A 21,487-nucleotide genomic window follows, 5' to 3' on the forward strand; every position below is an offset into this window, starting at 1 on the left:
GCACATAGTGCAGAATTATATAACATTATTATATTAGTGCTAGCTTTATATAACATAATATTGCCGGTTAATTTTTATTAAAAAAAGAGGGTTTTTCAGACATGCCCTCTGTGCTCTACTGAGCGGGTCTGGTTTTCCCTCTGAGTGCATCTGGGCAGCTGTCTAGTCACAGCCCGGCCTGACCACGCCATTACACTCAATGTAGCAGGAGGCAAAGAGCACCACAGCAGAGCTGTTAAATAGCTCCTCCCTTCCCTCCCACTCCAGTTATTCGCCCGAAGTTAAGAAGAGAAAGGAAAAGCCAAGGTGCAGAGGTGTCTGACGTTTATAATAACCCATAACCTGTCAAAAGAACAAGGCGGGCCGATGTTGACTCATCGTGTCAAAAAAGAAATAAATTTATCAGGTAAGCATACATTTTCTTTTCTTTTTTAAGACACAATGAGTTCACGGATCATCTTAATTACTAATTGGATTCAATACCCAAGCTAGAGTACACAGATGATACGGGACGGACAAGACAGGGAACCGAAACGGAAGGCACCACTGCTTGAAGAACCTTTCTCCCAAACCTCAGTCGAGGCAAAGGTGACAAAATTGTAGAATTTTAGAAAAAGTGTGAAGAGAGAACCAAGTTGCAGCCTTGCAAATCTGTTCCACAGAAGCTTCCTTTCTGAATGCCCATGAGGAATCGACAGCCCTTGTGGAATGAGCCGTAACTCTCTCCGGAGGCTGCTGTCCAGCAGTCTCAATGCAAAACGTATGATACTCTTCAGCCAAAAAGAAAGAGAAGTTGCCATAGCTTTCTTTCCCTTACGTTTTCCTGAGAAAACCAAAAACACGAAGAAGACTTTACTAAAGTCCCAGACGCCTGTAAGAAAGCTATAAAGCACGGACCACGTCCAAATTGTGCAGAAGTCCTTCCTTCTGAGAAGAAGGATTAGGAGACTATAAAAGAACAACAATCTCCTAAATAATGTTCCGATCAAAAACAACCTTAGAATGCAAAAATACCTTATCTGAATGGAAAATAAGATAAGGAGACTAATACTATAATGCCGAGACTTTTGACACACTCCGAGCAGAAGAAATAGCAACAAGGAATAAAACTTTCCAAGATAACTTAATATCTAAGGAATGCATAGGCTCAAACGGAGCCCCTTGAAGAACCCCGAGATCAAATGAAGACTCCACGGAGGAGTAACTGGTGTGAACACAAGCATTATCCTAACCAAGGCCTGACAAAAGGATAGTACATCTGGAACATCCGCCAGATGTTTGTGTAACAAACTAGATAAAGTAGAGATTCGACCTTTAAAGGAACCTGCCGATAATCCATCCTCCAACCTCTAGGAGAAACGACAAAAGTCTAGGAATCCTGACTACTCCATGAGTAACCCTTAGAGTCACATCAATAGAAATATTTACTCCATATCTTATGGTAAATCGTTCCAAATACAGGCTTACGAGCCTGCATCATGGTTTCTATGACCAAGACAGAAAAACCTTGCTTGGAAAAAAATAAAGCGTTCAATCTCCAAGCAGTCAGCTTCAGAGAAACTAGATTGGGTGAAGTAAGGACCCTTGATATAGAAGGTCCTTCCTCAACGGAAGTCTCCACAGTGGCAGAGATATGTCCCCCAGATCTGCATACCGAATCCTGAGAGTCCAAGCCAGTGCAAAGAGGACCACCGACGCACTCACAAACTGGGGAAATAGGTAAGCAAGACAAAGTCCAAGTTACCGCCAAGACGACAAACATTACCACCTGAGTGTCCCTGGACCTTGACCCGTACCTTGGAAAATTGGCTTCCTACCGAAATGCCATGCATCTAATTCCGGCTGACTCCCCTTGAGAATCAAGCTGAAAGGCTGCCTGAACATGAAGTCCGCCTCCCAGAATCCACCCCTGGGATGTGGATCGACGATAATCAAGAATGGGCCTCTGCCCACTGAATTATTTGGATACCTCTGTTATCACTAAGGAACTCCTCGTTCCTCCCTGATGAATTGAAGACATGTGTCCCACTAGAACTAGATAAACTGGACCGAGACTAACTGGGGCCAGGCCAGAATAGTATTGAAGAGAACTCTCAGATCCAGAATGATTATAGGAAAACCAGACTCCGAGTCCAAATTCCCTGAGCCTTTAGGGGACCATAGACTGTTCCTCATCCTAGAAGGTTGGTGTCTGTTATTACAGACAGCCAAGATGGTCTGCGAAAGCAGGTTCCCTGGAAAGAATGATCCAGAGACGACCACCCTTAAGAAAAACCTTTGTCTCCTGCTCTCCGAGGAGACATATAATCTCCGTTGCAATGTCTGAGCATGATAATCTGCCGATGTCTGAGAAGGAACCGAGCAAACAGGATGATGTCCCATGCCACTACTATCAGCCCGATACTTCCATGCACAGAGCCACTAATGGCCGAGGAGAAGACCAAAGATTCAAAAAGATCTTTAATTTCCTGACTTCCTTCTGGAAAAAATTTCATTTATAGGGAATCTAATATGGTTCCCCAGAAGGTTACCTCTGTCCATGACTAAGTAACTTTTTACCAAATTTACCTTGCTGCTTGATATCACAGAAAGGATAACATTCCCATATGGAATCTTTCTTGAAAAGATTGCGCCTGGACTAGATTGTCTCCTAGAAAGGGTGCCCCAGCAATGCCCTGTAACAGAGCACCGCCAACATCAAACCCAGACTCAGATTAGAAAATTCTGGGAGCTGTGTCAAGGCCGACAGACAAAGCCACAATTGGGAATGCTTGACTGAGAATGTGAAAATGCAAGCACGCGTGCTTAAAATCCGCCTTCATAAAACGATCCTCTTGGATCAAAATAAAATTGGAACGAATAGTTTCCACCTTGAAGGACGGTACCCTTAGGAATTTGATTAGAATCTTGACATCTAAAATTTGATTATATTCTACAGATCTAGCATAGTACTGAAGGTTCCCTGGAACCACTACGAGATTAGGATAAAATCCCAAACTCCGTTCCTGAATCGGAACAGGAACTCACTCTCTCAGGTCGGAAAGGTCTCCTACCTAGAGTAAGGCCACCTTGCCTCATATCCTTGAAGGTCAAAACCTCCCTCCTGCTCAGAGGAAGAAATAGAACAATTCCCTTGAAATCTTGAAAGGAATTAAAAAGTAAGTTTAACCAAAATGTGTGTCACTATGGTAAGCCTGAAATCTTAGCTTCCCGCTAAATACTTGAAGGGAAGCATGTGTAAGAAAGAAAAAGACCGACATAAAGGCCCTTATATTATCCTGGATTTCTTAGAAGAGAATGTCTGTTCTACTGGGACCAGACAACGTATGAACCAGTATGCTGCCGTACAAGCGACAGTGGCAATAAGCCTACCGCACCTGGAGTTCCCAGGCGGTCTCCCTTCCAGGTACTGACCCAGCCTCGACCTGCTCAACTTCCGAGTTCAGACAGGATCTGGTGTATTCAAAAAAGGTTGGCGGTAGACAAGTCCCATTAGTAATTAAGATGATCCGTGGACTCATCGTGTCAAAAAAGAAATAAATTTATCAGGTAAGCATAAATTTTATTTTTTTAATAAAAATTCACCTGCAATATTATGTTATATAAAACTAGCACTAATATAATGTTATATAATTCTGCACTATGTGCAGAATTATATAACATTATTTTCTAGGTTTACTGGCCCTTTAATATATATCAGTCATGTCTGTACCCCCAGTTAATATGTCTGACCCATTAGAGGTAACTTCCATGGATTATAACGCTGCTCAGGAAACAAATGCTATTTGTTTTATAAAACTGTTCCAGCGGACCATATTAATCAGCTATGTGCTAATTGTGTTCCACGTTTCCAGATTCCAACTCCTATTCAGTTACTTTGCCTGGCAGACATCTAACGCCAATGCCTGTCTATATGGCTCAAGAGAATATCACTGATTATTCACCTGAATTTAAAAATACCTTACAAAAAACTGACATAGCTGTTAGTGGTAATTCCCAGACCAAGGAAACTCAAATCTGGAAATTCACCTCATCCTCCCTGTCACTCACAGGGGACTGAGCATCTAGCTCTGTTGCCACCTAATGTACAAACCTCTGAATCCCCTTCTGAGGGTGAAATCTCAGATGATCCTAAGCCAGTTACTGAAACCAAGCCTGATTCCACTTTCAGATTTAGAGTGGATCATATCGGTTTCCTTCTACCGAAAGTTCTAATTACCTTAGAAATGTCAGAATAAAACCCAGAAGTTCCAAAACCTGTAAATACGTTGAATCAGATTTTCAAAGCTCTGCCGAAAAGTCCTAAGGTGTTTGAAGCTCCAGACTTGTTTACAGACTATATTGCTAAATAATTGAAGAAACCAGGCTATCCTTATACTCCTAACAGGTTCAAGAAGATGTATCCTCTTTCAGAAAAGAATCTGACAGCCTGGGAGGCCGTTCCTAAAGTGGATGGAGCCATTTCCACTCTAGCAAAAAGCATATCCCCATGGAGCATAGTTCCTTGTTTAAAGGGACACTGTACCCAAAATTTTTCTTTCGTGATTCAGATTGAGCATGACATTTTAAGCAACTTTCTAATTTACTCCTATTATCAAAGAACGAAGAAAATTTGATAATAGGCGTAAATTAGAAAGTTGCTTAAAATTGCATGCTCCTTCTGAATTACAAAAGAAAAATTTGGGGTTCAGTGTCCCTTTAAGGACCTAATGGACCGAAAATATTCTCAATCAGCTCTTCAGATTAGACCAGCAGTTGCAATCACTTGTGCGGTCGCGGCAGCATCCTTTAGTGGGATTCTTTCTCAGATACTTCATGAACTTTCATCTGAGGCTATTCATAATTTCATTAAGGTCCTTAAAGGGACATTATACACATTTTTTCTTTGCCTAAATGTTTTGTAGATGATCTATTTATATAGCCCATAATTTTTTTTTTTTAATTTATAGTTTTGCTTATTTCTAAATAACATTGCTCTGATTTTTAGACTCCTAACCAAGCCCCAAAGTTTTATGAGAATACCGTCAGCTACCTACTCCAGCTTGCTCCTGTTTGTGTAAAGGGTCTTTTCATATGCAAAAGAAGGGGGAGGGGGGAGTGTCTTATTTCCCACTTGCAGTGGTCTTTCCAGCTACCTTTTCAACAGAGCTAAACTGAGAGCTTCTAAGTAAGTTTTTAAACAGTTTTATACTGGATTTTTATATCCGTATCTGTGCATCTTATTCTTTATAGTAGTGTCTATTACATGCAGTTATATGAAAATGAGTGTATACTGTCCCTTTAAGATGTCTATTGATTTCATATGCTATGCAGTTTTTGATATCATAAAAATTGATGATAATAATAAAATAACCATGTTTACTAATCGGCTAATTATTTTGCCTGTGCTCTAGTTCAGATATCCCCAAAAACTGGCCTTTTAGGGAGGCCTAAGGACAGGTTTGTAAACTAGTGTGTTAGACTAAGGTAGCTATGACGTGGAAGGGGTTATATAGAGGTTTGGGAATCTTTTGCCTCCTAGTGTTAAGGAAGAGTAAACACCCAGAGTAATGATGACTCTTAACCACCATGAAAGATTTTTTTTTTTTTTTTCTCTAAGATATGGAGATTTCACGACATCATTCAATTACTAGTGAGAATATCACTCCTGGCCAGCAGGAGGAGGCAAAGAGCACCACAGCAAAGCTGTTAAGTGTCACTTCCCATACTCATAACTCCCAGTCATTATCGTTGCCTCTGTTAATGGAGGAGGTGAAGTTTGGTGTCTGAAGAAATTAAATTTCTTTTTCTGGTACTTTTCCCTGCAAGCCAGGATTTGGGGTTAGCTGAGTCCACATCAATCTCTTCAGTAGAGTAGTGGTGGCTTTGAAGCAGTTAGGAAGTTGTGAGGTTGTCCTTGCTTTGTTTCCTAACACATTGCTGCCCATGGTACAGAAAGCCAGCGTTGGTTACTCTGTTTTTTCTTTCTCTACAGGTCTCTGTAAGGAGTAGGTATCCTTTCACGCTTTGTGAGCTGTCTTCCTGCCGGACAACTAAACTGCAGGTAAGTGCTTTTGTCTTCTAGGTATTGGAGACTTGCACTTCAGAAGAATGACATATGCAGTAGATGGGGACATTTTTAAAATCCTTTATACAGGATTTTCTTTGCCAGTGGGCAATCACATTATGTATGTTGAGACTAGGGGTTAATCTTCCCTTTATTGGAACATTTTTTCTTTTTTGGCTAATTTTGTTGAAATACTTTTTTAGTATGTGTGTGGCTTATGTTTTATACAGGGATTTATGTATAAACTTAAAATTTGGCAGTTGGTTTTCTTTGCTTGCTTAGCTAAAATAGGCTAACTGACAAACTGCTTTGAGTTTGAAACCAGCTTCAGCTACTTACAGCTTATGTTGTAGGCAGAGGTAAGCACACGCCTTTTACTTGCTGCATAGTTTCCTCTCTCTGCCGGTCATGTGCCTTCTCTCTTCTGTTGGATATTCACAGAGCGGCGTCATTGAATTTCAGTCTCTTCAGTGTCAATATACTATATAATCCTTTGAGATTTCTGGCAGCCAAATTGTGTTATTAAAAATTCTTAAAGTGGCAGTGAATTTAAAAAATTTCTACAATTTGGGGAATTTTATATTTAGTATTATGGACATGGACCAAGACTGTTTTTTGACAAATGCAAATTGTTTTGCCTATGCAATGCCACGCTGCATGCTTAGCTAGAACACTAAACTTCTAAATTGTTGCCCTCTGAGTCCAATGTCTCTCAAGATGATGCTGTTCAGGCAATGCCACAGCTTTCTCCTCAAACGTCCCAAGCCTCTATTACGTCACATACAGTGCCCTGCAGTTCCTCTCAGCCTCCTGGGGAAATTTATTTGCTTGCAGATTTTGCTGCACAGGTATCTTCTGCGGTATCTGCGGCATTATCTGCTTTTCCTATGCTGGGAAACGCTAGAAGAAAGTTAGACATTCAGATAGTTAGGTTTCTGTTCCACCTTCTGCTACGCAGGTTGCCCTCCCCCATAAGTCTGATGAGGAGTATACGCCGGTAGCCTCTGAGGGTGAAATCTCAGATTCGGATGGTATTATTCCTTCTGATACTGAAGAAGAAAATTTCAGATTTAAGCTTGAACACCTTTGTGTTCTGTTAAAGGAGCTATTGGCTACTTTGGACGACTCCGATACTTCTGTCGTTGTTAACCCTAAGAAGTCTAGTAAACTTAATAAATACTATGATGTTCCTTCCTCTCTGGAAGTTTTTCTTGTCCCATACCGTGTGATGGAGATTATTTTGCAGGAATGGGAGAAGCCAGGGATTCCTTTCTCCCTGTCTCCCGTATTTAAAAAGATGTTGCCTGTTGCTGACTCCATTAAAGATTCTTGGCGCACGGTGCCTAAAGTAGAAGGGGCTATTTCTACTCTGGATAAGAGAACTACAATCCCTATAGAGGATAGCTGCTCCTTTTAAGGATCCCATGGACATAAAGCTGGAAGCTTATTTGAAGATGTATGTTCAGCAAGGTCTTCAATGGCAACCTGCAGTTTGTATTGCCACAGTAGAAAGTGCGGAATCTTATTGGTGTAACGCCTTGTCTGAATCAATTTGAGTAGAGACTCCGTTGGAGGAGATACAAGATAAGATGAAAACTCTCAAACTAGCCAATTTCTTTATTTCTGATGCTAACATTCAAGTTATTTGACTGGGAGCCAAGATGCCTGGCTTCACTGTCCTAGCCAGCAGGGCATTGTGGCTAAAATCTTGGTCAGCTGATGTTACCGCTAACTTCAAGCTTCTGGCGCTTCTTTATAAGGGGAAGACCTTGTTCGGACCTGGTCTGGCAGAAATAATTTCTGATATTATGGGTTTAAAAGGGTCTTTTCTCCTGCAAGACTAGAAGAACAGACTCGAAGGATGTCAAAGTAATTTTTGTTCCTTTCGTAACTTCAAAGGTCAAAAGTTTTCCTTTCCCTCTTCCAAGCAGGAGCAGTCCAAGTCTTCTTGGAAGCCGAATCATTCTTGGAATAAGGGGAAGCAATCAAAGAAACCCTCAGCTGAGTCTAAGTCAGCATGAAGGGTCAACCCCCAGTCCGGGTTCGGATCAAGTTGGGGGGCAGACTTTCCCTGTTTTGTCAAGCGTAGAGACAAGATGTCCCAGATCCTTGGGCTGTGGACATAGTATCTCAAGGTTACAAAATAGAATTCAAAACTTTCCCTCCCAGGGGCAGATTCCACCTCTCAAGATTATCTGTAGACCAGGTAAAAAGAGAGGCTTTTTTGAACTGCGTTCAGGAATTTTTCCTCCCTGGGAGTGATTGTTCTAGTTCCAGTAAGGGAGCAGGGTCTAGAATTATATCCAAATCTGCCTGTTGTTCCCAAAAAATAGGGAACTTTTTGACCCATTTTACACCTAAAGTGTCTCAACAAGTTTCTCGGGGTACCATCCTTCAAAATAGAAACCATTCGTTCCGTTCTTCCTTTGGTCCAAGAGGGTCAGTTCATAACGACCATAGACCTGAAGGACGCATATCTTCATGTTCCCATCCACAGGGATCATCAGAAATTCCTGAGATTCACCTTTCTAGACAAACACTTTCATTTTGTGGCTCTTCTGTTTGGCCTTGCCACAGCTTCCAGATTTTTCTCAAAGGTTCTGGGGGTTCTCTTGGCAATGATCAGGTCTCGGGGGAATTGATTTGGCGCCATACCTGGTCGACATATTGGTTCAGGCGCGATCTTGTTGTCTTTACTACGTTCCCACGGTTGGAAAGTGAATCTGGAAAAGAGTTACCTTGTTCCAGCTACAAGGGTGGTTTTCTTAGGGACCATAATAGATTCTCTATCTATGAAAAATTTTCTGGCGGAGGTCAAAAAATCCAAAATTCTCTCCTCTTGCCTCTCTCTTCAGTCTACTATTCGACCATCAGTGGCTCAATGTATGGAGGTAATTGGTCTGATGGTCGCTTCCATGGACATCCTTCCCTTTGCTCGATTCCATTTGAGAGCTCTGCAATTATGCATGCTCAGACAAAGGAACGGATGCCATTCGGATCTGTCTCAGAGGATAGATCTAGACCAGTCGACAAGAGACTCTCCCGTGGTGGCTTTCTCAGGGCACATGCTTCCAGAGACCTTTATGGGTGATTGTGACCACGGACGCCAGCCTGCTAAGCTGGGGAGCAGTCTGGGACTTGTTTAAGTCTCAGGGACTATGGACTCGGAAGGAGTCCGCTCTCCCCATAAACATCTTGGAGTTGAGAGCGATTTTCAATGCTCTGTTGGCTTGGCCTCAATTGTCCTTAGCCCGGTTTATCAGGTTTCAGTTGGACAACATCACCACCTCAGTGGCTTACATCAACCACCAGGGAGGAACTCGTAGTTCCTTACCCACGAAGGAGGTGGCACAGATTATTCAGTGGGCGGAAGCTCACAATTGTCTATCTGCCATCCACATTTCTGGAGTGGACAACTGGGAAGCGGATTGCCTGAGCAGACAGACATTTCATCCCGGGGAGTGGGCTCTCCATCCGGAGGTGTTCTCCAGGTTAATCCTCAAATGGGGGGGGGGGCAGAGTTAGATCTGATGGCTTCTCGGCAGAACGCCAAGCTTCCAAGGTATGGTTCAAGGTCAAGAGATCCTCAGGCCCCTCTGATAGATGCTCTGGTGGTTCCTTGGGATCTTGGTCTAGCATACCTGTTTCCTCAGTTTGCGCACCTTCCACAAGTTATTGCTGGTATCAAACGAGAGAGCATCGGTAATTCTAATAGCTCCTGCATGGTCTTACAGGATCTGGTATGCAGACCTATTAAAGATGCTTTCTCTGCCTCCTTGTAGGTAGCCTCTAACTCGGGTCTATCTATTGGGTACTTGTAAAGCGCAAACTAATCACCTATGAGGGTCTCAAGGCACTGAGGGGGGGGGGGGTTAAGGAAAGACGATTCAGCCGAAGAGCCAGGTCTTGAGGTCCTTCCTGAAGTTAGTAAGGGAGGTGTATTGTCTGAGGTGCAGCGGGAGCGTGTTCCATTTCTTTGCTGCCATATAGGAGAAGGATCTTCCTCCAGCTGTTTTCTTGATGCGCGGGATGACTGCGAGTGCTTGGTGGGCAAAGCGGAGTTGCCTGGAGGGGGCGTGGAAATTGACGCGGTGGTTGATGTATTCAGGACCGATGTTGTGGAGGGCCTTGAATGCGTGGGTTAGGAGCTTGAAGGTGATTCTCTTGTTGACGGTGAGCCAGTGCAGGTTCATTAAGTGTTCGGTGATATGGCTTTGGCGAGGGATGTCGAGGATGAGTCTGGCCGAGGTGTTTTGGATGCATTGGAGTCGTTTCTGGAGCTTGATGGTGTACCCGGTGTAGAGTACATTGCCGTAGTCCGGTCGACTACTGACAAGGGCGTGGGTGACAGATTTTCTTGTTTCGGTGGGGATCCACTTGAAGATTTTTCTCAGTAGGTGGAGTGTGAAAACAAGTTGAAGAGACGGAGTTGACTTGGCAGTCCATGGAGAGTGATGAGTCGAGGATAACACCTAGGTTTCGTGCGTGTTGGAGTAGGAGGGTGTCAGAGGGCTGTGGGCCACCAGGAGTCATCCCATGCAGATTCGGTGGGTCCGAGGAGGAGCATTTCTGTCTTGTCAGTGTTGAGTTTGAGACGGTTGTTGTTCAGGTGGCGATTGCTGTCAGTCCTTCGTGGACATTTTTCTTGGGTCCATTCCTCCATCCAAATCTCGTTTCTTGCAAGCCTGTTAACGCGAAAAATTTACCTTAAGGTATGGAATAAATACCTTTTTATTGGAGTGAATCTAAGGGATACTCTTGGAGTAGGGTCAGGATTCCTAGAATTTTGTCTTTTCTCCAGGAAGGTCGTCAGTCAGTTCTCTGAAAGGTCAGATTTCCGCATTATCTATTTTGTTACACAAGGGTCAGGCCCTGGTCAGAATAAGGCCTGTGTTTAAACTTGTTGCTCCTCCTTGGAGCCTTAATCTTGTTCTTAAAGTTTTGCAGCAGGCTCCGTTTGAACCAATGCATTCCATAGATATTAATTTGCTTTCTTGGAAGGTTTTGTTTCTTATTGCCATCTCTTCTATTCTGAGAGTTTCAGAACTCTCTGCTTTGCAGTGTGATTCGCCTTAAAGGGACACTGAACCCAAATTTTTTCTTTCGTGATTCAGATAGAGCATGACATTTTAAGCAACTTTCTAATTTACTCCTATTATCAAATTTTCTTCATTCTCTTGGTATCTTTATTTGAAATGTAAGTTTAGATGCCGGCCCATTTTTGGTGAACAATCTGGGTTGTCCTTGCTGATTGGTGGAATAAATTCATCCACCAATAAAAAAAAGTACTGTCCAGAGTTTTGAACCAAAGAAAGCTTGGATCCTTCTTTTTAAAATAAAGATAGCAAGAGAACGAAGAAAAATTGATAATAGGAGTAAATTTGAAAGTTGCTAAAAATTGCATGCTCTATCTCAATCGCAAAAGAAAAAAATTTGGGTTCAGTGTCCCTTTAACTTATCTTTCATGTGGATAATGCAGTTCTTCATACTAAATTGGGGTTTCTTCCTAAAGTGGTTTCGGGTAGAAATAGTAATCAGGAAATTGCTTTTCCTTCTTTCTGTCCCAATCCTCCTCATAAAGAACGTCTGTTGCACAACTTGTATGTTGTGCATGCTCTAAAATTCTACCTACAGGCAACTAAGGATTTTCGCCAGTCTTCTGCCCTGTTTGTTTCTCAGGAAAGCGAAAGGCTACTTCTACTTCTCTTCCCTCTGGTTGAGAAGTATGATTAGTTTTGCTTATGAGATTGCTGGACAGCAACCTCCTGAGAGAATTACAGCTCATTCCACTAGGGCTGTCTCCTCTTCTTGGGCTTTGAAAGATGAAGCTTCTGTGGAACAGCTTTGCAAGGCTGCAACTTGGTTCTCTCAGCATACTTGTTCCAAATTTGATACTTTTGCCTCAAATGAGTCCTCTTTTGGGAGAAAGGTTATTTAAGCGGTGGTGCCTTCTGTTTAGGTCTGCCTGTCTTGTTTTCCCTCCCTGTTCATTCTGTGTCCTCTAGCTTGGGTATTGGTTCCCACTTGTAATTGAATGTAATGGACTATTCATATCTTAGGAAAGAAAACAAAATTTATGCTTATCTGATAAATTTCTTTCCGGATATGGAGAGGCCACGACCCCACCCTTTATTAAGACCGTTATTTTTGACTAAACCTCAGACACCTCTTTTTCCATTTCCCTTCGTTCGAATAACTGGGGATTATGGGTAGGGGAGTGACACTTAACAGCTGTGCTGTGGTGCTCTTTGCCGCCTCCTGCTGGCCAGGACTGATATTTCCACTAGTAATAGAATGACGTTGTGGACTCTCCATATCCGGAAAGAAATTTATCAGGTAAGCATAAATTTTGTTTTATCAGGTAAGCAATGGTTTACAATGAAACCACCTGTCTTTATGCTTCACTCAAAGTAAGCAAATTAAATCTAAAAGTGTGATCTTCCTGTCAAAACCCCCCCATTTAAAATATAAATTTTCCATGGTTTATTGTTGCTCTTTTATACAGAGAGAATGTATTTTGCCACCCTAAACAAGCAACTATGCAGTGCTTGATTTCTGTAATAGTCTTTCGAATAGAGATGGTAAGGACAAATACAATAAGGGAATTCGTGCTTAGAGCATGCAGACAACTATCCAAAAATATTTTCTAATCATTTAATAATTATTGCTTTTTCTTTTTAATGAAACGATGAGTCCACGGATGATCTTAATTACTATTGGGAATACCACTCCTGCCCTGCAGGAGGCTGCAAAGAGCACCACAGCAGAGCTGTTAAATATCACCTCCCTTCCCTCCCAACCCAGTCATTCTCTTTGCCTATGTTAAAGGGACAGTCAAGTCCAAAAATATTTTCCTTTTTCAAATAGGACATGTAATTTTAAACAACTTTCCAATTTACTTTTATCAACAATTTTGCTTTGTTCTCTTGGTATTCTAGTTGAAAGCAAACCTAGGAAGGCTCATATGACAATTTCTAAGCCCTTGAAGCCCGCCTCTTTTTTATTTTATTTTCACAGCAGGGGAGAGCTAGCTCATGCAGGCCATATAGATAGCATTGTGATCATGCCCGTGGCTAGTGGCAGACACTGCACTAATTGGCTAAAATGCAAGTCAATAGATAACTAAAAGTCATGTGATTAGGGTCGGTTAGAAGATGCTTTGATACAAGGTAATCACAGAAGTAAAAAGTGTATTAATATAACTGTGTTGGTTATGCAAAACTGGGGAATGGGTAAGAAAGGGATTATCTATCTTTTTAAACAACAACAATTCTGGTGTTGACTGTCCCTTTAAGTGCAAGGAGGTAATAAATTAGGTGTTAGAAAAAGGTTCTTCAATCAAGAGTTTATTATTTTTAAAGTAGTACAGGATTGCGCTGCTTTGTCCTGGGGTGTAGCCGTAGTCCATATCAGTCTCTTCAGTAGAGCAGCGGTGGCTTTAGAGCAATGGGAACTTGTGGGACATAATTCTCACTGTGCCTCCCATACTGATGCTGCCCTAATTCTGAAAAACTGAGGACTCTTACTCAGTCTTTTCCTTTTGTCACAGGTCCATAGGAGGCAGAAGACCTCTTAAACCTGGGAGCTGCCTTACTGTCAGGCAGATGAGGAGGTAAGTGCTGACTTGTTATCTGGGGGACAGGACTCAGAAAAAGAGACTCATGATGGGAATATGGGCACTTTATGACAGTAACAGCGCAGGCACTGGGGCTGGATGCATAGGCTTCTAGTGGTTCTCATCTCCCGGCTTTTTAATAATATGCACGTCCGGGAGATGGCTGTATTTGGCATGCCCACGATGGGCGGTTCTAGGGGAAAACATTGCTCGCCCTTTTCTTCCTCTTCCAGTCAGTCGGAAGAAGAAGCCTGTTAACTATTTTTACTGCGTATCTAGTCGGAATTAGCGCTTGTTAGTATTTCAGCTTTGCATCTCTGGTGAATTGGATGCGTGCCATCTAGTCTGCAGAGTTCCGGTTCTGTGAGGGAACAGCTCCTGTCTATGCAGTGAGGGTCGCTTTCTTCAGACAGGTAGGCACCTCAGCAAAGTACTGCTGAGGTGTAGAGGTGATCTGCAGGGCTATTTTCTATTTCTGTTTTACATACGCTAATAAAGAAAAAAGTTACCGGTTTAACATTTAAAGAGACAGTATCGTTTTTTGTTCAGCTCTAAATTTGCTTTAAAAATTGTCTATTTTTGTGACCAATTGTGAGTTAAGATGGACCAAGAGTCCTTGCAAGCTGTCACTTGTTCTTTATGCTTTGATGCCAATGTGGAACCACCAATCCCTTTCTGTTCCTCATGTATTTAGAGGACTTTAAGTTATAGGGATAGACTTTTTGCTGAACCATCATTTTCTAAGGAGGATGCGGTTCAGGAGTCTAATGCCAATGCTTAATTTATGCCATAGCTTTCTTCTCAAGCGTCCCAAATTTTACCGCCCTCGCATGCAGTGCCTGCGCTTCTTCTATAACTCCTGCTGGGGTTACTTTACAAGACATTACTTCCCTTATGTCTTCTGCAGTTTCAGATGCGTTGTCTACTTTTCCAATGTTGCAGGGAAAGCATAAGAGGAAAACCAGACATTCAGTAGGTGAGGTTTCTGACGCAGTTCTTGCTATTGCGGATGCTCCCTCCCAGAAGCCTGAGGAGGAGGATATCGCGGTAGCATCTGAAGGTGAAATTTAAGATTCTGACAATGTAATCCCTCTTACTGATACTGAAGTGGTATCTTTCAGGTTTAATCTTGAACACCTCAGTCTACTACTTAAGGAGGTTTTAGCTACATTGGACGACGACTCCACGGTAGTTATTAATCCTAAGAAATCCAAAAAGCTTAACAAATATTTTGAGGTTCCTTCCTCGGTAGATGTGTTTCCGGTGCCAGACCGAGATTTTGAGATCATTACCAAGGGGTGGGAGAGAACGGGTATCCCTTTTTCTCCATCTCCTATATTTAAAAAGATGTTCCCCATAGCCGACTCTGTCCCTAAGGTGGAAGGAGCGGTTTCCACTCTGGCTAAGAGAACTACTATACCCATAGAGGATAGTTGTGCTTTTAAAGATTCTTTGGACAAAAAGCTAGAGGGGTTATTCAAAAAGATGTATCTACACCAGGGTTTACAGTGGCAACCAGCTGTGTGCATTGCTACCGTCACCAGTGCGGCAGCATATTAGTTTGATGCGTTGTCCGATGCTATTAGGACAGAAACTCCCCTGGATAAGATCCAGGATAGAATAAAAGCTCTTAAATTAGCGAATTCCTTTATTACGGATGCTTCCCTTTTAAGTTATCAAACTGGGAGCAAAGATTTCAGGTTTCTCTCTTCTAGCTCACAGAGCCTTATGGTTAAAACCTTGGTCTGCGGATGTATCCTCTAAGTCTAAGCTTTTAGCGATTCCTTACAAGGGGAAGACCTTGTATGGACCGGGCTTGACGGAGATAATTTCTGATATTACGGGAGGTAAGGGTCATCTTCTCCCGCAGGATAAGAGAAACAAACAAAAGGGACGCTTCCAAACAGGAACAGGCTAAGCCTGCATGGAGACCCAATCAGTCTTGGAATAAGGGGAAACAATCCAAGAAGCCTGCTATTGAATCAAAGGCAGCATGAAGGGCATGCCTCCGATCCGGGACCGGATCTTGTAGGGGGCAGACTTTCCTTCTTCGCTCAGGCTTGGGCTCGAGATGTTCCGGATCCCTGGGCAGTAGACATAGTGTCCCAGGGATACAAACTAGAGTCCAAAAGCTTTCCTCCCAGAGGCAGGTTTCTGCTTTCAAGATTATCTGTAGACCAGACAAAAAGAGAGGCGTTCTTATGCTGTGTAAGAGACCTCTCCGACCTGGGAGTGATAGTTCCTGTTCGTGATAGTTCCTGTTCCGATACAGGAACAGGGTCTGGGATTTTATTCCAATCTGTTCGTGGTTCCCAAAAAAGAGGGAGCCTTCAGACCAATTTTAGATCTCAAGAGTCTAAACAAATTCCTCAGAGTACTGTCCTTCAAGATGGAAACTATTCTCCCTTTGGTCCAAGAGGGTCATTTTATGACAACAGTGGATTTAAATGACGCGTACCTGCATGTTCCCATTCACAAGGACATCACAAGTTTCTGAGGTTTGGTTTTCTAGACAAACACTTCCAATTCGTGGCTTTTCCCTTCAGTCTTGCCACAGCTCCCAGAATTTTTTCAAAGGTTCTGGGTTCGCTGTTGGCGGTAATTCGTTTACTGGACATTGCAGTGGCACCCTATCTATCCTGATCCAGGCACCATCCCTACAACAAGTAAGATTACACACGAAAATTTTGTTGTCCTTCCTGCGATCTCATGGTTGGAAGGTACATTTGGGAAAGAGCTCCTTGGTTCCAAACACAAGGGTATCTTTCTTAGGAACAATAGATTCCATATCAATTTTTCTGACAGAAAGAATCAAAGATTTTCTATACTTGTCTAGCTCTTCAGTCCACTCCTCGGCCATCAGTGGCTCAATGCATGGAGGTAATCGGGCTGATGGTGGCGGCATTGGACATCATCCCGTTTGCTCGGTTCCACCTCAGACCTTTGCAGTTAAACATGCTCAGGCAGCATTCGTCTCCTCGAGTACTACTGGAGCAGGAGACAAGGAATTCTCTTCAATGGTGGTTGTGTCTGTATCATCTTTCCCAGGGGACCTGCTTTCGCAGATCATCTTGGGTAATTGTGACAACAGACGCCAGCCTTCTAGGATGGGGAGCAGTCTGGGGCTCCCTAAATGCACATGAAGAGTCTGTTCTTCCTATAAACATTCTGGAGTCAAGAGCGATCTTCAATGCTATTCTGGCCTGGCCCCAGTTAGTCTCGGGCCAGTTTATCAGGTTCCTGTCGGACAACATAACTTTAGTGGCTTACATCAATCATTAGGGAGGAACGAGGAGTTCCTTAGCGATGACAGAGGTAAACAAAATAATTCAGTGGGCGGAGGCCCATTCTTGCTGTCTGTTGGCGATCCACATCCCAGGGGTGGACAACTGGGAGGCGGACTTCCTGAGCAGGCAGACCTTTCATCTGGGGGAGTGTGAACTCCATCCGGAAGTGTTCTCCAGCCTGATTCTCAAGTGGGGTCAGCGGTAATTAGATCTCATGGGATCTCGACAGAATACCAAGCTCCCGAGGTACGGGTCGAGGTCCAAGGACCCCCAGGCGAAACTGATAGATGCCCTGGCCGTTTCTTGGACCTTCAGTCTAGCATAAATATTTCCTCCGTTTTCTCTTCTTCCTCGGGTCATTGCTCGAGTCATACAGGAGAGAGCCTCTGTGATCCTCATTGCACCGGCTTGGCCTCGCAGGATTTGGTATGCAGGTCTGGTGGACATCTCGTCTCTGCCACCTTGGAGACTTCCGTTGAGGAAGGACCTTTTATTTCAAGGACCCTTCCTTCACCCTAATCTAGTTTCTCTGAAGCTGACTGCTTGTAGATTGAACGTTTAATTTTATCCAAGCGGGGCTTTTCTGACTTGGTCATAAAGACCATGATTCTGGCTCGTAAACCTGTAACTAGAAAGATTTACCATAAGATATGGCGTAAATATCTATATTGGTACGAATCCAAGGGCTACTCCTGGAGTAGAGTCAGGATTCATAGAATATTGTCTTTTCTCCAAGAGGGTTTGGTAAAGGATTATCGACAAATTCCCTAAAGGGTCAAATTTCTGCCTTATCTATTTTATTACACAAGCGTCTGGCAGATGTTCCAGATGTGCAATCCTTTTGTCAGGCCTTGGTCAGGATCAGGCCTGTGTTCAAGCCAGTTACTTCTCCATGGAGTCTTAATTTGGTTCTAAGAGTTCAAGGGGCTCCGTTTGAGCCTATTCATTCCTTAGATATTAAGTTGTTATCTTGGAAAGTTTTATTTCTAGTTGCTATTTCTTCTGCTCGCAGAGTATCAGAGCTTTCGGCATTGCAGTACGAATCCCCTTACCTATATATTTCATTCAGATAAGGTAGTTTTACGTACTAAATTAGGATTTCTTCCTAAAGTTGTTTCTGATCGGAACATTAATCAGGAGATTGTTGTTCCTTCCTTGTGTCCTAATCCTACTTCTCAGAACGAACGGCTTCTGCACAATTTGGACGTGGTCCGTGCCTTAAAATTTTACCTGCAGGCGACTAAGGATTTTCGTCAGTCTTCTGCTATGTTTGTGGTTTTCTCGGGAAAACGTAAGGGACAGAAAGCTACGGCTACTTCTTTCTATTTGGCTGAAGAGTATCATACGTTTTGCATATGAGACTGCTGGATAGCAGCCTCCCGAAAGAGTTACAGCTCATTCCACGAGGGCTGTTGCTTCCTCATGGGCATTCAAAAATAAAGCTTCTGTGGAATAGATTTGCAAGGCTGCAACTTGGTCCTCTCTTCACACTTTTTCAAAATTCTACAAATTTGACACTTTTGCCTCGGCTGAGGCCGCTTTTGGGAGAAAGGTTCTTCAAGCAGTGGTGCCTTCCGTTTAGGTACCCTGTCTTGTCCTTCCCGTATCATCTGTGTACTCTAGCTTGGGTATTGATTCCCAATAGTAATTAAGATGATCCGTGGACTCATTGTGTCGTCATGGACTCATCCATGGACTCATTGTGTGAGTCCACGGCCCGCCCTGATTTTGATAGACGGGTTGTGGGTTATAATAAACTTCAGACACCTGCACCTTGTTACTTCCTTTCTCTCCTTTACTTCGGTCGAATCACTGGGTTGGGAGGGGAGGGAGGTGATATTTAACAGCTTTGCTGTGGTGCTCTTTGCCGCCTCCTGCAGGGCAGGAGTGCTATTCCCAATAGTAATTAAGATGATCCGTGGACTCATCGTGCCAAAAAGAAATAAAATTTATCAGGTAAGCATGAATTTATTTTTTATTTTTTCCACAGAGTTATCTGCAGAAGAATAAAAAAATCCTGAAAGCTGTCAAAGATTTGATGCCGGACACCTTAATTATTGAATACCGGGGGAAGTTCATGTTGCGAGAGCAGTTTGAGGCTAACGGATATTTCTTTAAAAGGTTTGTTTTTATTAAAAGTTAAATTGTACTAATTTTATATTAAAGTATGAAATAAATTAAATTTCTGTGAATCTTAGATTCTGTATTTTGTTTAAAATAGGGCACATGCATAGTTTTCAGTGTATTAATAAATGTATTGCTGGGGTTGACAACACTTTATAAGAGCTGTGTTAAAGGAATACTGTAAGATGTGAAAGCCTATATTTTTTATTTTTTAGTTAGTTTAATAATTAGTATATAATGCATATTGTTGATGTTGATGCTGGCCTGGTTGCCTTGAGAGCCAGACTAAAAAGTGAAAATGGTGACAGAAGCTTGTGTGCTCTGTATGAGCTATAATATTACACTAACCCTATAAATCACACATTTCTTTTGCAAAATGATGATAGTCCATAGGGCTCCATAACGTGGGATATAATTCCCGCAACTATGAGGAAGCCAAGAACGCACACAAAAGCTTAAAATCCCTCCCATCTTCAATCAGTTGTGTTCTTGGCCTCATAAGTACAATGTTATTTATGTGAAACACATGAACTAACGCCCTCTAACTGTCAAATGCATTAAGAGGCGGCCTTCAAGGGCGTAGAAATTAGCATAGGAACCTAGCTAGGCTTAGCTTTCAGCAAAGAATACCAAGAGAATAAAGCAAATTTGATGATAAAAGAAAATTAGAAAGAGTTGCCGAGGTTAATTCTCCGTTACCCATAAATTACCCACGTTGTGAATCTGACCCTAACCCAGATGCCTAACTGTTTATAACAGACTACATAATCCCCTACAGGTCACTGCCCCCTTGAGGTTATGGCTAAATCACGTAAGAGGAGGAGAAGCTCGGCTGTGGTGACTTTCGGTCAGAGCTCTGAGTTGCAAGAGAAGCTGGCGCAGGGTTCTTTTATTAAAATCTCCTAATCTGACTTCCGGTGGGCGGTTATACAAGATGGCTGCAGGCTTCGCTAGCTCTGAAGACAATCTCTCCTAACTTCACGGTTACAGCCATCAATCCATACCATCTGCACCTCCCTTGGCAGGCAAGCTGTCTGGGAACACTTAGCGGACAGAGGGAATTCCAGCTCCTCTACCCCGGAAAGTCACTTTGAGTAATAACTGGAAAAGCCGTTTGGCATTGTGGCGGGCTCCTTCCCGCCACGCTGTACATAGACCTGTTTTGCTATTTGTCATCAGCACTTCTTTCTGACCCTAAGTAATGGGGACACTTCATACTGAAAGATCGCAAACAGATACTTACATCTTGGCTGAAATTAAGGCCATATTTCTACCGAAGCTGGATCAACTTCTGGTATCCTGCTCTGAACTGTGTGTAATAGCGGGATCCACGAAACAGCCTTCCACACTAAAAGAACTCATTTATAATTGGCATGATCTTGTCCTACAGGCCTAAAGCCAAACACTTTCACACCATACTGGCAGAAGCGCAGTGACCTCGTAGCGTCGGACCCCACATGGATGGCAGAGGTTGCAAGGAGATTGGATACCAGAGTAAATTACTCTCACATGAACTGGCCAGATTCAGTTTGGGACCCACCTCAACGGACCCATCCAGCAGCTGTAGTGGCTCTGGACATAGACCCGAAACCTGCAGGATCGCTCAGCATGTCTGAAACTGTCAGGCATGTCAGCGGAGACATGACACACGAGAGGAGAAAGCTCCAGGAGGAGGGCTCACAACAGGCATTAGGCTACCGATCCCCTGAGATATCCTGCGATCCTATGTGGCTTGGTTATGTGTATGTAGCCCGGGAGTTGGATGACCTAATTATCTAGATAAACTTGCTTGCTGCCGGACTGCTGACTTGTTGAAGGATCCCCCTAATACTACAAATTACCGGCTCCCATGGCATCACAAACCAGGATATGACTGATATATCTGTTAAATACTCTCACTTTACTATATGTTTTGTGCGGTGTGGAGCAGCTCTGCTGAATAATACTGTAAAACCAATTTGTCAGACGCACACTTAGATATGAAGTTTAGTTGTTCTCGAGGGGCTTCATCACTTTGTTAGAATCTGGATATGGCTGTATCACATGTACATTGGTTGTCCCCAATGGTGTGGTCGATTATGTATATGTTTTAAGCCACTTGCAGTAAAACCCAGGCTGAGGAGAGTCGCAGTATAATCTAAGTAAACAACTACAGTCCATAAACTGCCGCACACAAACCTGGTAATATAATCAGCTGTTAGTGCAAACAGAACATTCTGAATCATAACATCATTCTATCCTGTTCCTCTTTCCGATGCAATCAAAAGTATTAGTAGGCTTTGAGACTTGCAAAATCAGGATCACCTCTGTTCATAGCTAGACATAATGTACTAATGTCTATTTCGTAGTAGCACTATATTTGAGACTATCATATGAGTGTAACCCAGGGTCTGTGGAAAAAGCTATCTGGCTAAT

At 42.8% G+C, this 21,487-nt stretch overlaps 1 protein-coding gene and 1 pseudogene across 5 annotated transcripts in view; one reads left to right on the plus strand and one right to left on the minus strand.

The window, feature by feature from the left end:
- Positions 1 to 21,487, plus strand: part of KMT2E (lysine methyltransferase 2E (inactive)) — a 464,054-nt gene that overhangs the window by 54,964 nt on the left and 387,603 nt on the right. For all 5 annotated transcript variants that reach the window (XM_053716547.1, XM_053716548.1, XM_053716550.1 and 2 more), the window contains one exon: positions 18,939 to 19,069. In XM_053716547.1, the coding sequence (XP_053572522.1) occupies positions 18,939 to 19,069 (131 nt within the window). The remainder of the gene's footprint in view (positions 1 to 18,938; positions 19,070 to 21,487) is intronic.
- LOC128665220 (uncharacterized) lies at positions 3,366 to 3,484 on the minus strand (annotated as a pseudogene).

This window comes from Bombina bombina, chromosome 6 (genome assembly GCF_027579735.1).
Source record: "Bombina bombina isolate aBomBom1 chromosome 6, aBomBom1.pri, whole genome shotgun sequence".
NCBI classification, from domain to species: domain Eukaryota; kingdom Metazoa; phylum Chordata; class Amphibia; order Anura; family Bombinatoridae; genus Bombina; species Bombina bombina.